The following is a 13798-nucleotide window of genomic DNA, read 5'->3' on the forward strand; positions in this document are numbered from 1 at the left end:
TGAAATGTGTTGATTTATCTTGTGTTGTTTCTAACTGTTTTTAATACCATGTTTGACTCTGCATTTTCTTTTTCTCTAGTTTTCTCTCGGAGTCTCTTCTTTTCTTTTCTTTTCTTTTCTTCTGTTTTCCCTGTAAGGGTGATGTGTTGTAATGATTTAAAGAAGCGAAGTGTTCTTGCCTGTTCTATCTCAATGGTAGCGTCTCGTGGGAGACAGTTTACCAGGAGAACTGACAGGCCAGTAGCTGGAGTTGGTGGCGCTTCAATAGAAGTGAATAAAGGTACATAATCTTACCAGTGTGTAGGTTCTTAACATTATGCTCCATGCATTAAGCTTTGACTTTGGACCCAGTTCCTGTTTTCTAAGAGTTATTACCGACTTGTACTGAGGAAGCAACCTCAACAGATATACACTTATTTGGAATAGGTAGTTTCAAACTTCAGACAACAAGATATTACTTTCAATTCAGTGCTCCGTTTATTCTCTTTGTTAAGGCCTATAAGACTAACAACAATATGTGACCAGAAAACAATGAATATTCAAAAATATATTTTATTTGTTTTTGATATATAAAAAATTTTCTTGTGAGATGCTTTCACTATTAAATAAAGAATTGATCAAGTTTTCTAAAGCATAACATAATCAACAGAATACAATAAACATACAATATTTCCTTTAGACTCTGTAAATGAAATAATATATTTTTGAATATTCATTGTTTTCTGGTTACATGTTAGCACAGATCCACTTTTTATTTGTTTCCTAATTTACAAATAATACCCTTACCCAGGAAACGTATTCAGGGGGTACCCCTTTTTTCTTCAAACATAAGGCCTATAAGACACCTTAGCATCCTTTGTTCACCTTTTTGCAAGTTCACTGATCTAAAAGGGAATACCTCTACAGAAGATGCTCTGACACAGGTGGAAGCAGAATAGCACAATTTTGACAAGCCATACCATACGATAAATAGCATGTAAGATGGGGCAGAAAGTAATGAAAAAATGTGTGTATATTCTGTAGTGCTTTTAAATGCTAGTAATGCTAATTAGCACCAATATCCTCTTGCCTATTTCCAAATGTATTTGTACATTTGTGGGTAGCATGGACCTTCCAAATTAATCCACCTAATCTTATTTTACTTTTTTTCCCTCTTTCTCTACAAATTGAAATCCCTCTATGCTTTCCTTCTATGTTTGCAGCAGTTGTATCAAGTATGCATTTTGTTTTCAGAGGAGTCCAGCAATCAAGATCTGGCCCAAGTGAAAACATTTCCTCTGCTCTTATTATTTATAAGGATTCTTCCCTCGTTCGTTTCCTTTCCTCAATCTAAAATGAAAATACCTCTTCAATATTTAAAATTCATGTGGTTAATTCAAAATCAATGCACGATTTCGTTTTTTTAAATGTATACAGAATTTCAGCTTTAAAAACTGATAAAATAAAATCTGTGTTTGGCAACCCACTTATGTCACTGGAATGGCCCACTTCCACAACTACCGCCGCAAAAGCTGCTGCCAAATGGACTGCCAGACCCATAATCCCTGCCACAGCGAGGCTTATGTTGCAGTAATGCGTGGTGATGTGCTGCATAGATAAGTACGTATAAGGTCCCAAAGGCTTGTTTAACCTCCATATGCTGTCATTGTACACATACATTGGCCTGGCAGTTATTATTGACATCGTGGATAACCATTTAAAAGGAAGACAACTTTCTGAATTTTCCGTTTTATAAGTAAACACAGGCAGGAAAACGTTATTGTCTAATTATTTTTTTATCTAAAAGTCAACCAAAAACGACATCCATGATATTGATTTGAAACCTAAAATAGGAAGGGTGGGAAGCGTGCCTGCATCCTTACTACAGCTCCCAGCATGCTTTGGGTCTTGTCTTGAACCAACATGCGGAAACTCCCACTGAAACTACAAGACCCAGGTAACCGGGAGCTACTCAGCCAATAGGCGGCCGGCATGTTATCATGCGTTCTGCAGGCTCGAATAATTCTTGTCACTGATTAAAGATGGCGGACGACGGTGAGACAGCACTCGGGCAGCAGTTGAGGGACAACGACCATGAACACTGCAGGGGCTGTGAAAACGAAGAGGATCAAAGCTACAATCGGGGGTAAATTGGGTTGCTACCCGAAACAAGGGGAAAGTGTCTGTGTGTCTTCCACTGGGCTGTTAGCGAGCGGCTACCTCTGTCTAGCCCTGCCGAGACGGCACCACCTCCAGCGCGCTGATACGCTGATGCAGCCTTTAAACCGGATTCTCGCATCTCTCGTTAGCTGCTGCGCCTGCCAGTCAAGTTTGTCGATGTGTGGCTGTAGGCTTCACGTTGAATGGGGTTCATACATTGTTTCTGTGGTGAAGAGATTAGGTTAAAATGTGTGAACCTGTGTATGTTGTCCCTTTTAACGGTTGGCTTCGCGGTGCACCAGCGCATGAAGTGCGTTTTTGTAGGAGAATGGGACTTGAATAGTATAAGTCATGAACAATTCGAAAAAGTAATATGACCTAAACAGACACTTTGTGCGTCATAGAAGCACATTTCTCTTTCTACACCTGGAAAAAAAACTGTTCTGTAACGTAGTGCTATAGTGTGTGGATCACTTCTTGCATGCCTCGTTTTTTTTTTACCGCAGTAGGCCAGGTTATAGCAGGGCGAGAGACGGGAAGGTAGGCCATGCTTCCAGCATTGAGCCCTCCCCCCTGTCATATTCTATCAGTGGTTGGGCATCATGTGACTTCTTGCAAGTCCGAATCTGTTTACTGAACATTTCTAATGGACGGAGTAGTACTAATTAGGTTACTAGGTTGATTATCCCCATGCCACGCCATCGCAACACCTTTGCGCATTCTTGTTTCTGTTGGTGCTTGGTGTGTTAATAAAAGAGCGTTGATTCCCATTTACCGTTTAGTCTTTTGTGCACGATGATCCTTCTATTTCTTATTTACAGTAGTACACGCCTTCAAGAGTGATAATGCTGTCAGTAAGAAGCATGCTTAACGCGGTGCAAAAGGCTAGAACTGTCTTTGCCCACAACTTCAGCCCCGAAAATGTAGGATGTTGTGGCATAGACAAGGGCTTTTTGCGACACAGTATCTGAAATTTTACGGCACACTATTGCCCTTTAGTGGCATATTTCTTTAACATGGTAATGGGAAGCCTTTCTTTCACCTCAGTAGATTAAATTATATCACTGCATCGTGAGGCATTTATTTAAAAGTGATAGTTTTTAAATGTGAACTTAGAAACATTCCTGCCCTGGCGACAATGCCATTAGTGATATAAAAGCAGAATCAGTAATATGTGGCCTAGAGTCTTATTATGCATGGAGCAATATTATAATCTATTAAAAGAACCACCATTTTTTCTACATGGCACTCTAAACTCGTGTATTGTAAGGTGCTGTCATGTGATAATGAATCAAAAGGAGGCTTAGTGAAATTAAATATTTGACTATGATAACACAAGTTAGTCAGGTGGGGAAGCTGGGATGGAGCTAATGGTTTCTGGTATATTTGGGCAAGCCCACCACTAGACAAGTGTCCTTTTCTTCTGTTTTACATCAGAGGTTGGAGATGTCTTGCATTCTCACTCACACTCATTGATTGCAGCTGGGAGGAAGCGGTGGGGGGGGGGGGAGGATGAGCTGACCCTCTGCTGTTGTATGCCCACATTCCTATGGCTCTGAGACCGTGATTTATCTCATCCTTTGGCCGGAGGGCAGCTTAGCTTGTGGGTGGGGGAATAAAACCATATGATTCAAGGGTTTCTTGTATTGTGGCAGGTGCTTAATATAGCAGGCGTTGTTTGCCTCTGAAGAAGAACAATTATTTATTTTACGATTATTTAAAATCATTTTAATAACAACCAATAGTTCATTTATGCACATCAGCAACATAGCGGAATTTACAGAGCCCATAAAAATCTGAGCCCTGAGTTGGAGGTAGAGCTTATCAAAATTCAAAGAGAAGTATAATTAAAATTGGTTCGTATGCCTTTCAAGAATACATTAATCTAAAGTACAAGCATTAATAAGCATTGTCCTAGCCAATAGGTCTCGCCTTTGGGACCTTATAAGTGTTTAGTTATCCAGAACAATATCCTTGGTGCAACAACATCAACTGTTGCATCGCTACACATTTATAAGGTCCCAAAGGCGGGACCTATTGGCTATGCCTATGCTTGTTTAATGTAACTGCTGCTCATGTAAAGCACTCCAAGTTTGCGCTATATAAAACTGAAAAAGGAGTCTTTTTTTAGGTTACATCAAAAGCAGTAACGGATGATATTATTGCAGAGTTACGCTTTTGTGTGTTTTTTTCAACCAGAGAGTAAAACTAGAGAGCCCGATGGGGATCCGACTCGACACCTGCTTTTGCCCTGGCCCACCCTGTAAAGAACTTTAAACAGTTATCGGTGCCTCTGTTTTGCTCACTGAAATCCCACAGGGGTACGTGCTGTCTGCGCTAAGATGTCTGCGATAGAAATTAGCATTTTTTTTTTTTTTTTTTTTTTTAGTCGATTATAGCGCAAACTTGACCTGAAGGTATCGGAGCACTGTACATTTGCACAAGCTAGATTACATATAGCATTCACTCTTTAATGGTTCGGTATAGATTAATTTGCCCAAAATCACAGGATGAGCCAACCCTGAACGGGTGCTCATATAAAGCGCTCTGAAACCTTCGGGTCAAGTTCGGGCTGTATAAAACTCCGAAAAAAATCTATAGCAAGTATAATTTCCTCAGCTGTTAAGGGAGACTATAGTTGCTGGTCTGAGGCAAGTCTCTTCAATATAGCATTGGTCAAAATATATCTTTAATTTAACTTTGAATTGGGAAAAAAACATGAACCGCGCATCCCACCCCCTTGCCTGCTCAAGCAAATGATAGCTGCGTATTTTAATTAATATACTAATTTTAAAACACTTACAGTTTTAGGCTTTTTTTTCATTTTTACATGATTGCAGCTTATGAGAATGTAGCGCAGAACAGTTCTTGTCAGGACACGGAACATTATGCCCCAAACGATGTGTGCAAACTACAGCAGGCCCTGGGGGAGGAGGGACCAGCCCTTCTCGGGCAGAGCTCAGATTTTATCATTTCATTCCTTGCCTTTGGGCCCACATGTGCTTCCCATTAGCCGGAGCTTGGGACGGGAACGAGTTCACGAGGCATGGCAATGAGAACCTCAACAATGCCTGTTATTAAACAAGAAAAAATAATTGCTGAGCGTACGAGTGACACATCTGCAGGCCTCAGATGGCTTCTTGGATCGCATGCCTGCAGCGGGCGTGAGATGACCCCAGGCATAACTGACGGTGGCCCGGCTTTCTGTTTTAAGAGAAAGCTCGTTGCTATGTCGCGTGCCAAGGAAATATGCTAAATTGCAACTGGGCGACACCAAAAGACCTTCTGTGGGGGAGGAGGCCTGGGATGGAGCTATTAAAATAAAACTACCTTCACAAGTGAACGGTGGGGGTAACAGGACAGCAAATGAGCGGGATGGGGACGCAGCGAGGTGTGAGCCGGGAAGAAGCTGCAAGTCCATGAACAAGCATTGGCTGTGCGGCTGTGAAAGTGACACGGCCACACGGCCTCGAAAGTGATCGTGACAAGCGCGGCAAGCGATGCGACGACAGATGGCGGCTGCGCGCGTTCACGCTCGCTTACAAGCAAGCTTGAGGCCACCAAAAGCCTGTGGTGGCACTTTCAGAAGCCGCTTACAAATTGTCTCTCCGAGCAGCGTCATGCGCTGGCTCAGGCAAGACCTAAAAAGCAGAGATGCGACCAAAGTGCAAATGTTGCCCCTTGAGGGTTGCGGACATAGCCCCAAGGCCACCATAATGTGGCTTGATGAGGCCCTAGTTAAAATTATATTTCTAAAGCAGTGGTTCACCAACTTTTCACTCCTGAGGACCCCTTTGAGACAGTACTGGAAGCCGGGGACCCCCAAGCAATTTGTATGATTTAAATGTCAAACATTAAAACTGTAATTCGAAAAAATAAACACAATCGATTTTAGTATTTTTATATTAAAAATATTTGCAAAAATCGAAAAATCTTAATGGGAAGTTTGGTGCTGCATCTTGCAACCAACTTATCATTGTTTGGTTTTATTTCGCTGCCCGAGGCTCCTGCCAATGGCTGGACTGGAAACCTAAAGCTGCTCTGGCAAATGTTGTCACACAAGTCCCTGTACAGTGCACACCAAGTGCAGTGAGTGAGCCTGACCACTACAAAGGGGGCATTTGTCATTATATATTGAATTGTATTAGCTTTTAAAGCATAGTAAATAATGACCTGACTATGCACCACGATACAATCGTTTGGCAATCTTCAATGATTCCCTCACTATTACCCTCCAACGGTGCCTCTCATCTCTCCATAGCCCTACTGTCACATGTATTTAATTTATTTTATAGCACCTCTCATACCACTGTAGGGTGTCAGAGCACTTTACATCACACCCATACAGAGACAATGAATCATACGTGTGTAAATCAGTGAATGGAAAATGTTACATAAGGCAAAGGGGGCTACAAGGTGTAGGATTCACATGTTATCCATACGGGCAGGCATTTTTTTAGAGTGCTTGATCTGGAGATGCACAAACTCAGGATTCAGAACATAACACAGCGGTTAGCGTTGACTTTAATAATAAGAATTTATTTCTACCCAAATAAACATTTTAGCAGCATCGGGATAATGAAAGACTGGGAAAAAGCATAACTTACTAACTTGTACCATGCAGTTTGCATGCAGCTTTGATGGCAATGCATAGCTCTCTGTGCTAGATTACGATTTGAACTTGTGAACTGCACAACAACAAAAAAATCTCTATGGCAAAAGCAAGAACCCTCTGAGCTATGCACAAAACAAAATACTGCTTTTAAAAAAAATGCATTGTAGACATTCTTTGCAGCAGGCATATTAAACTTCCTTAGATGAGTCAAAGCTGCCACTGGAGAAAAGCCCCATCTCTCTCCGGCAGGTAGAATAATCACTGGAGTTATCTTGACACTTTTATTGCTGCCCAAAAACTGCTGATTATACAAGGCACTTTGCAGTGCTTTTAAAACTGCTGCCTGGGGACCCCCTGGGAATGTGTCACGGACCCCTGGGGGTCCGCGGCCCCCAGTTTGGGAACCACTGTTCTAAAGTGTTATTCAGGAGCTAGTCCTCAAACTAAAACAAGTCTTCCAAAAGTGTCGCTTCATGGGATTTCGATGGGGCCAGGAACTGTTGAGAGGCATCACAAAAGAGGTACTTTTAATCACGGTTCCGCTTTCATTTACACTTGAGTTAAACCGTGAGAAAATCGCTTGGCTGCTCGGAAAAGTTGGACAGTCTATTGACGCATACTGTCAGTTTTCCCCCTGCTGGTAAAGCTAGAACTGCTCTCAAACTTCAAGATTTAGAGCTGAGCTGCCAGCTGTGAGACTCACCTTTCAGGCATGTTTCAGCCACTGCACAACAGGTTCCAACCTTTAAAGCACGCTATATTGTGCACAGCCCAAAAAGCCTGAGAGCAGCTTTTCACATATACAGAGGGTATGAGTTAGGGATTCTTCGTGCTTTGCGCAGAATCTGCAGTGTCTATCCTGCTCTTCCCCGATTCTGCAGTCATACCAGTGTGAGAAAGTGGCTCAGTATATACTGTTCCTTAATAGGTACAGGGTGTACAGAGTCCACAGTCCCCAAGGGTTTGACAGAGGCTAAAGTTAGATATAACCTTACTCTCAAAAGTGGTAGCTTGGTCGAGCAGTAAGGCAGTATCAGAGGACAGTGTAAAGCATTTGTTGTACACACTCTGTCACCCAAACTGAACTCTAGGCCAATGGTTTATATATAACAAATATATGCTTGTTTTATTTTAGAACCAACAATTGGATTTAAAATATACTTTCTCAGAATGAGATGCTTTATATAAATACTTTTGCAATATGCAATTGACTTTTGTAAACAGTTACAAGTGGTTGCAATAGGCGACTCTATTTTAAACACAACAATGCATTGAGCTCAATGGAAATTTCAAGTTATTTGCAACGGATTACCTTTAGGATTACTTTTGGAATTCCAGGACTGGATCCTAGATTCAGTCCTGGGTCAGTACTTACAATCAAGTGATGAAAGTCGACTTAATTACTGTGATTTTTAAACCATATTTAGCTATTTTAAAAGTTGACTGACACTTAGAAAATATTTCAAAGAAAACAGTCAATGATTCCCTATGGAAGAAAATTCAAGTTGCAGGTACAGTATGTTCTCGTTACTTTTGTAATCCAGTACTGGGTGCCTAGACTCAGTACTGGGACCTTTATCCAAAACATGTAAGTAATTACGTTTTCAGATATTATACGATTTTTAAAGAATATTTAAAGATTGCAGAAATTGACACTTAAAAGAAATTTCACAGAAAAAGTCAATGATTTCCTATGGAAAAAAATTGGGTTACTGGTAAGTACAGTTGTAAGTATTTTTCAGAGGGCACCAAGATCCAGCACTGGGAGCTCACCTAAGAGCAGGTGAGTATTTTTGTTTTCGTTACTCGGCTGATTTTTGGTGAATATTTTAAGATTTGAAAAGTCCACACTTAGAAGAAATTTCAGGAAAAAGCCAGTCAATGTTACCCTATGAAGAAAATAGAGTTATCGGTTTAAAGGTAAGTACTCGACTGGCAGAGTTGAGGTTCTGGGCATAGACTCAGGGGTCCCCCAGGGTCAGGTAGGTACAGTTGGTTCACCCTCAGCGACTCTAGGGCGGCCGGGTGCAGAGAGAGTTAGGCCCAATGTTATCCTATGAGGGATAGGGGGGCCTTGGTTGGTGGCTGCTGACTAGCAAGCCACGCAGCTGTGGGAGCTGGGCTCCTGGTCACTTACTCAGGGCAAGTGGGGAATTGGGTAGGTGTAGAGGTTGCACTGCCAGGGCCACTCGGGCGGCTGGGTGCAGGGTGCTTTTGAGCCTTCGGGCGCTCAATTGATTTCAATGGGAAATCTCCGGTTTAGAAAAGGACTGCAAGCTCGGGGACGAGGATTCTTCAGGTGCCACCACCACCTCGAGAGGTAAGTTGGGTAGTTGGAGGATAGGTAGGTACCCCGGGATTGGGCACAGGGGGCCGCGGGGCGCCACGTGCAGGGGTGCCTTTTGGTGTCGGGAAATATTACCCTCTGTTGATCGCGGTAGGGGGGCACCTTGTTCTGAGGCTGCAGGCTTCTTCAGGAGTGTCGAGGGAGGTCCTAGGGTGCCGGACTCGGGGTCACAGTCGCCGTGGGGTCGTCCTCGTGGTCTTTGTTCACTCCGGCACTGGCCAGGCTTGGCTGGTGCAGAGTGTGCTGGGTTCGCGGTTCCGGGCTGCTGCCAGGGATTAGAGGTAGGTTTTGAGTAGAGCCTCTACTCATGGGAGTCCCAGGGGCTTAGAGCCACAAGGTAGCCAGGTCAAACAGGGTTTGTGAGGTTGCTGGCCACAAGAGATGCCGGATTGGAGCAGGAGCAGGTTCGAGGGTCGACAGGCCGGTAGGGCTGGGGCCAAAGCAGTTGGTGTCTTCCTCTTCTTAGCAGCTGCAGGGCAGGTCTTCTTTCTCCTTGCTCTTCTTTGTATTTTGGAATCTGGGGAAGGAAGGTTCAGGGTGCCCCTAAATACTAGATTTAGGGGTGTTACAGGTAGGTGAAGGGCAGGGACCAATGGGTCCGTGTCCTGGGGTGGGTACACCCCCTATCCTGCCTCTCTCCTGTGGGAGGGGGGTGCAGTAGCCTAGTCCTGATAGGGTAGGGCTTCCCATCTTCAAGATGGCGAGAGCCCGTGATGTGCTTCACCTCGCCACCCCCACCTGAGGGGTGGGGTTGGCAGGCTGGCACATCCCCTGTCCTTAATTGGGGTTTCCGGCCAAAGCTTCCCGCCAGAGTGGGGGGTTGCAGTGGCTTGGGGAAGCTCACTGAGGCGGCATGCCTTTGAAGCTTCCCCCTGCCCATCCTGGTGGAGGAGATTTAGCACCTCGCCCAGGATGTGCATTGTTGCAGGCCCAGGAGAGCAGGGGCTCTCCCACCCAGGGGTCCAGCAACATGTCTGCTGTGTGGCAGCCTCAGAGCAGACGTGGATAGTAGGTTAGGTTTAAGGGGGCATCTCTAAGATGCCCTCAAGGGGTGCTTGGTACATTAAATCCCACACTGGCATCAGTGTGGGTTTAATGTGCTGAGAAGTTTGATTCCAAACGTCTGTCTTCAGTGTTGCCATTATGGTGCTGTGGAGTTTGTGTTTGACGAGCTCTCAGCACCATGTACTCTTAAATGGCAGCACTGCACTTACAGTGCTCAGGAATGGACCTGGGTACTGTAGGGGCACAGGGCTCCTGCTCCTGTGCCCACACCATTGGCATAAGGCACCCAGCTAGAGGGGTGGCTGATGTATGCCATGGCAGTGTAGGTGATGGGCATGGCACACAGGGATGTGTGTCATGTCGACTTTGTTTTGTCTTGCACCCAGACACTCAGCCTGCAAAGGCAGTGTGTGTGTGTAAGGGTACAGGGCCTCTAAGGGTGGCACAATGAGTGCTGCAGCCCTTAGAGGCCTACCCTGGTCACAAGGCCCTGGGTACCTAGGGTACCATTTACCAGGGGCTGACATGTGGCCAGGGTTTGCCAATTTGGGTTTTGCGTGTTTTAGGGAAGGAACATAGGCCCTGGGCACCTGATTGGCAGGAGTCCAGGGCACACTCAGTCAAAGTACATTCAGCAAAAAGTGGGGGCATGCCATGCAGGAAAGATGGCACTGTCTCACAACCAGCATGATTTTAACCAAATTTAACCAAGTCTCAGTAGCTTCTGTTTTATTGCTAGATTAAGAGACAGGGTGGTAAGTCAGCAGCACTCCTGGATCATATACGATGAATACACAGCAGACATTGGTCAGGTTCTTGATCGTCCCAATGTTCTGATCCCTGAAGATGACTTTTGCCAGCTTAGTTATTAGTCTGGAGGCTGTTGGTACTGGAAAGCCACTGGACTAAACCTCTCGCGCCTCTAATGAATCGTATGCGGAGCTAAAATACTTATGCCAATTTGTCCGGGGGTTCTTAGTTTTCCAGATTATCCTTTTGAACATGTTTTCTTTAGCTTGTTTAGCTTTCATGCAATATGCTAGAAATTTGGCGTTAAGTGCCCAGTACGGTGAGATCATTTAAAACTCCTCTCATTCGTGCTGTGCAATTTGGGAGGGATAAAACTCTTCATTAGTACATTAATTGGGCCCTATTGAGCCAGTTTTCCATTTTTTCTCTGCATGTGATTGCGCCATGTGTTATTGTTGGAAGTAATTTACTGCAGATCACGCTTAAGAGTGATCTTAGACCTGGGTTCACTAGTGACTTCCGTAATTTCCTGAAGGCCCGTTCCAGCGTGTTGGCTGCTGCCTGTTGTGCTTGTATATGTGCTGAAATGCGGCCCTGTAGTCCAGCCACACTCCTAGATATTTATACGCTTACAGGACGTACCTCAATAGACCAGGTGTAGGAGAGTAGGATCTGCACTTATGTTGCCCCCACTTTTTTTCTAATGTTTACACTGGTTTCTGACTATAGTCTGGCTGGGTCCCTGCTAATCAGGGCCCCAGCCTCTCTGTTCTCACTAAACAAATTGGAGTGCATATTGGATGCACTAGTAGTTGGATACTGTGGTACCTTAGGAACCAAGGGCATAGGTACTTCACGGGCCTACCAGGGGCTGAAGCATGTATTATGCCACCCCTGGGAAGCAGACTAAATCTGACACCACAGGCCTGCTACTGCAACCTGGGTGAGGTAGTGTTAGCACTCCTCACTGAGGTATAGGTTTCCTATATCTCACCTTACACACACATATAAACCGATCAGTCACTCCTAAGGCAGGCCCTAACAACCCTGAGAGCAGGGTGCTTGGTTTCCATGTGAGGGGGTGCCTCTGCCTGAGCAGGGCCCCTCTGCAGCTTTGAGTCTATTCTCTGTAGCTGTTTGTGGATGCGGTTAAACCATATACTCTTAAGTGCATTATAACCTAGCGGTAAATGCTAACTTTGGGATGGCTGCATCAAAACATGTCATGTTTGGTGTCAAACGCTTAGGAACCATATCCCCACACCAGTAGCTGGTGTGGGAGTATGATCCCACCCTTCTAGAGGGATAGACATGTACCCACTGTGGAAACTCGGTAGAATCCTGAAGAGCCCTGGCGTCACAAAATGGATGCCACCAGCATGGACACTGGGCTGCCCTCCTGCTGCTGACTGAAACTTGCAGTGGAGGAGGCCCAACAATAGGCATCCTGTCACAGGGAGGTGTAACCACCTTCCAGACAGGATTTAGTGTATTGGGGCTGGGTGTGTGCACTCCTAGAGTGCTTTGAAGTCCTGCCCTGGGGGAGCAGTAGGCTCCTCTGTGCATATGCCAGCTCAAACCGGTTCAGGGGCTACCCGCCCCTGCTCTGGTGTGAAACTGGACAAAGGGAAGTGGGTGTAGCCACCCACTCCCCTGACCCTCCCATAGGAGTGGTCATAGAGCTAGTCCCTCCCTTCCTTGTAGTATAAGTTAGGGAACCCTTGCCATTGCAAACTAGATATCCCTGGATGACGCTCTGAAGAAGAATCCTGGACCATCGACGTTCCACTACCTTTGGAAGACTGAAGAATCTCCCTTGGAGTCAAGGAGTGACTCCCCTGCTTGGCAGGCACCAAAACCTTGCATCAACGGTCGCAAACTTTCCCGCTCCCGCCGGAGTCCAAAGTCCCTGCAGCCCCGGAAGTAGGTTTCCTGACTTCTCTACGGCCATCGGGAGTCCCCAGCGAAGCTGAGGCAAGTGGACCCCACCAGTGACTAGGAACAGCAATACCCGGGTACCGTGCACTATTGCCGAGTGCAACCCCTTCACGACGTTCTACGAACTTGTGCTTTGGACCGCGTGTGGTCCAAGCCCCCAGTAGGATTTCCTCCGAAGATCAGAGGCCTACCTCGTCCCGAGTGACCGTGGGCTCCTGGGGAGTGAATCCTCCCGAGGCGTCTTCGCAGTCCCTTGCCGGTTGGCTTGTGGGTCCCCAGAAGACTTTTCTACTGAACCAAAGGGCTCCCCTGGTTGCTCCAGGCCTGCCCTGACTTACCCTCGCTGGGTGAGTTCCCTCAGACCTTGCTGGTCTGCACCGCTGACTTTCTTCACTTTCCACGAGACTTGCTGTTGCCAAGGTTTGTTGGCTCAAATCCAGTTGCCAACACCTCAGTAAGCTGCAGACTTCGTGGGACATGCCAAATCCAGCTCCTGGTCGTCGTCGACGCCTCCTGGGCCTCGTGGCTGAAGAGTCAAGACACCCGTGATCCCCAGAGATCACCCGACTACTGTGGGCATCCAGCTTCCTGGCCCCGGGTCACTGGCAAGTGACTTTTGAACACTGTCTCCTCTGCTTTCAGGTCTTCTTTCTTCTGAATCCAGCCTTGGATTCCACCGGACACTTCTCCTGTCTTCACAAGCAGCAAGTCTTCTTTGGCTTCCATTGAAAACGACGCCGCGACCCGACACCAAAAGACACCTATGCACCCGGCTTCCCTGGGTGAGGTAACTCCAGCACTACGGTGCTCCTGTGGGTGTTGGCTCTAGAACTACTTACCCTGTAAGTGACTTGCTTGTAGACTCTCCCGAAGTATCCTAAAACTTTAAAATTCCAACCACGACTTGCTCCATTGAAGTCTATTGGGATCCGCGGCTGTGTTCTCACACTGCATGCGTCTCCCGTGGGTCCTTTACTTACCTGCCTTGGGTGGGTTAGTGAGGC

General features: G+C 45.7%; 1 protein-coding gene across 3 annotated transcripts in view; it reads left to right on the plus strand.

Annotated features, from left to right (window-relative positions):
- Positions 1–13798, plus strand: part of NMT1 (N-myristoyltransferase 1) — a 413873-nt gene that overhangs the window by 36405 nt on the left and 363670 nt on the right. Inside the window, exon 1 of one of the 3 annotated variants that reach the window (XM_085647086.1) lies at positions 1979–2125. The exons of the other annotated variants lie outside the window; for them this stretch is intronic. Within the exon in view, the coding sequence (XP_085503212.1) occupies positions 2022–2125 (104 nt within the window). The 5' untranslated portion in view covers positions 1979–2021. Of the gene's footprint in view, positions 1–1978; positions 2126–13798 lie in introns of those variants that run through there. 3 annotated transcript variants of the gene reach the window in all.

Source organism: Triturus cristatus, chromosome 1_1 (genome assembly GCF_964204655.1).
Source record: "Triturus cristatus chromosome 1_1, aTriCri1.1, whole genome shotgun sequence".
Classification (NCBI taxonomy): Eukaryota; Metazoa; Chordata; class Amphibia; order Caudata; family Salamandridae; genus Triturus; species Triturus cristatus.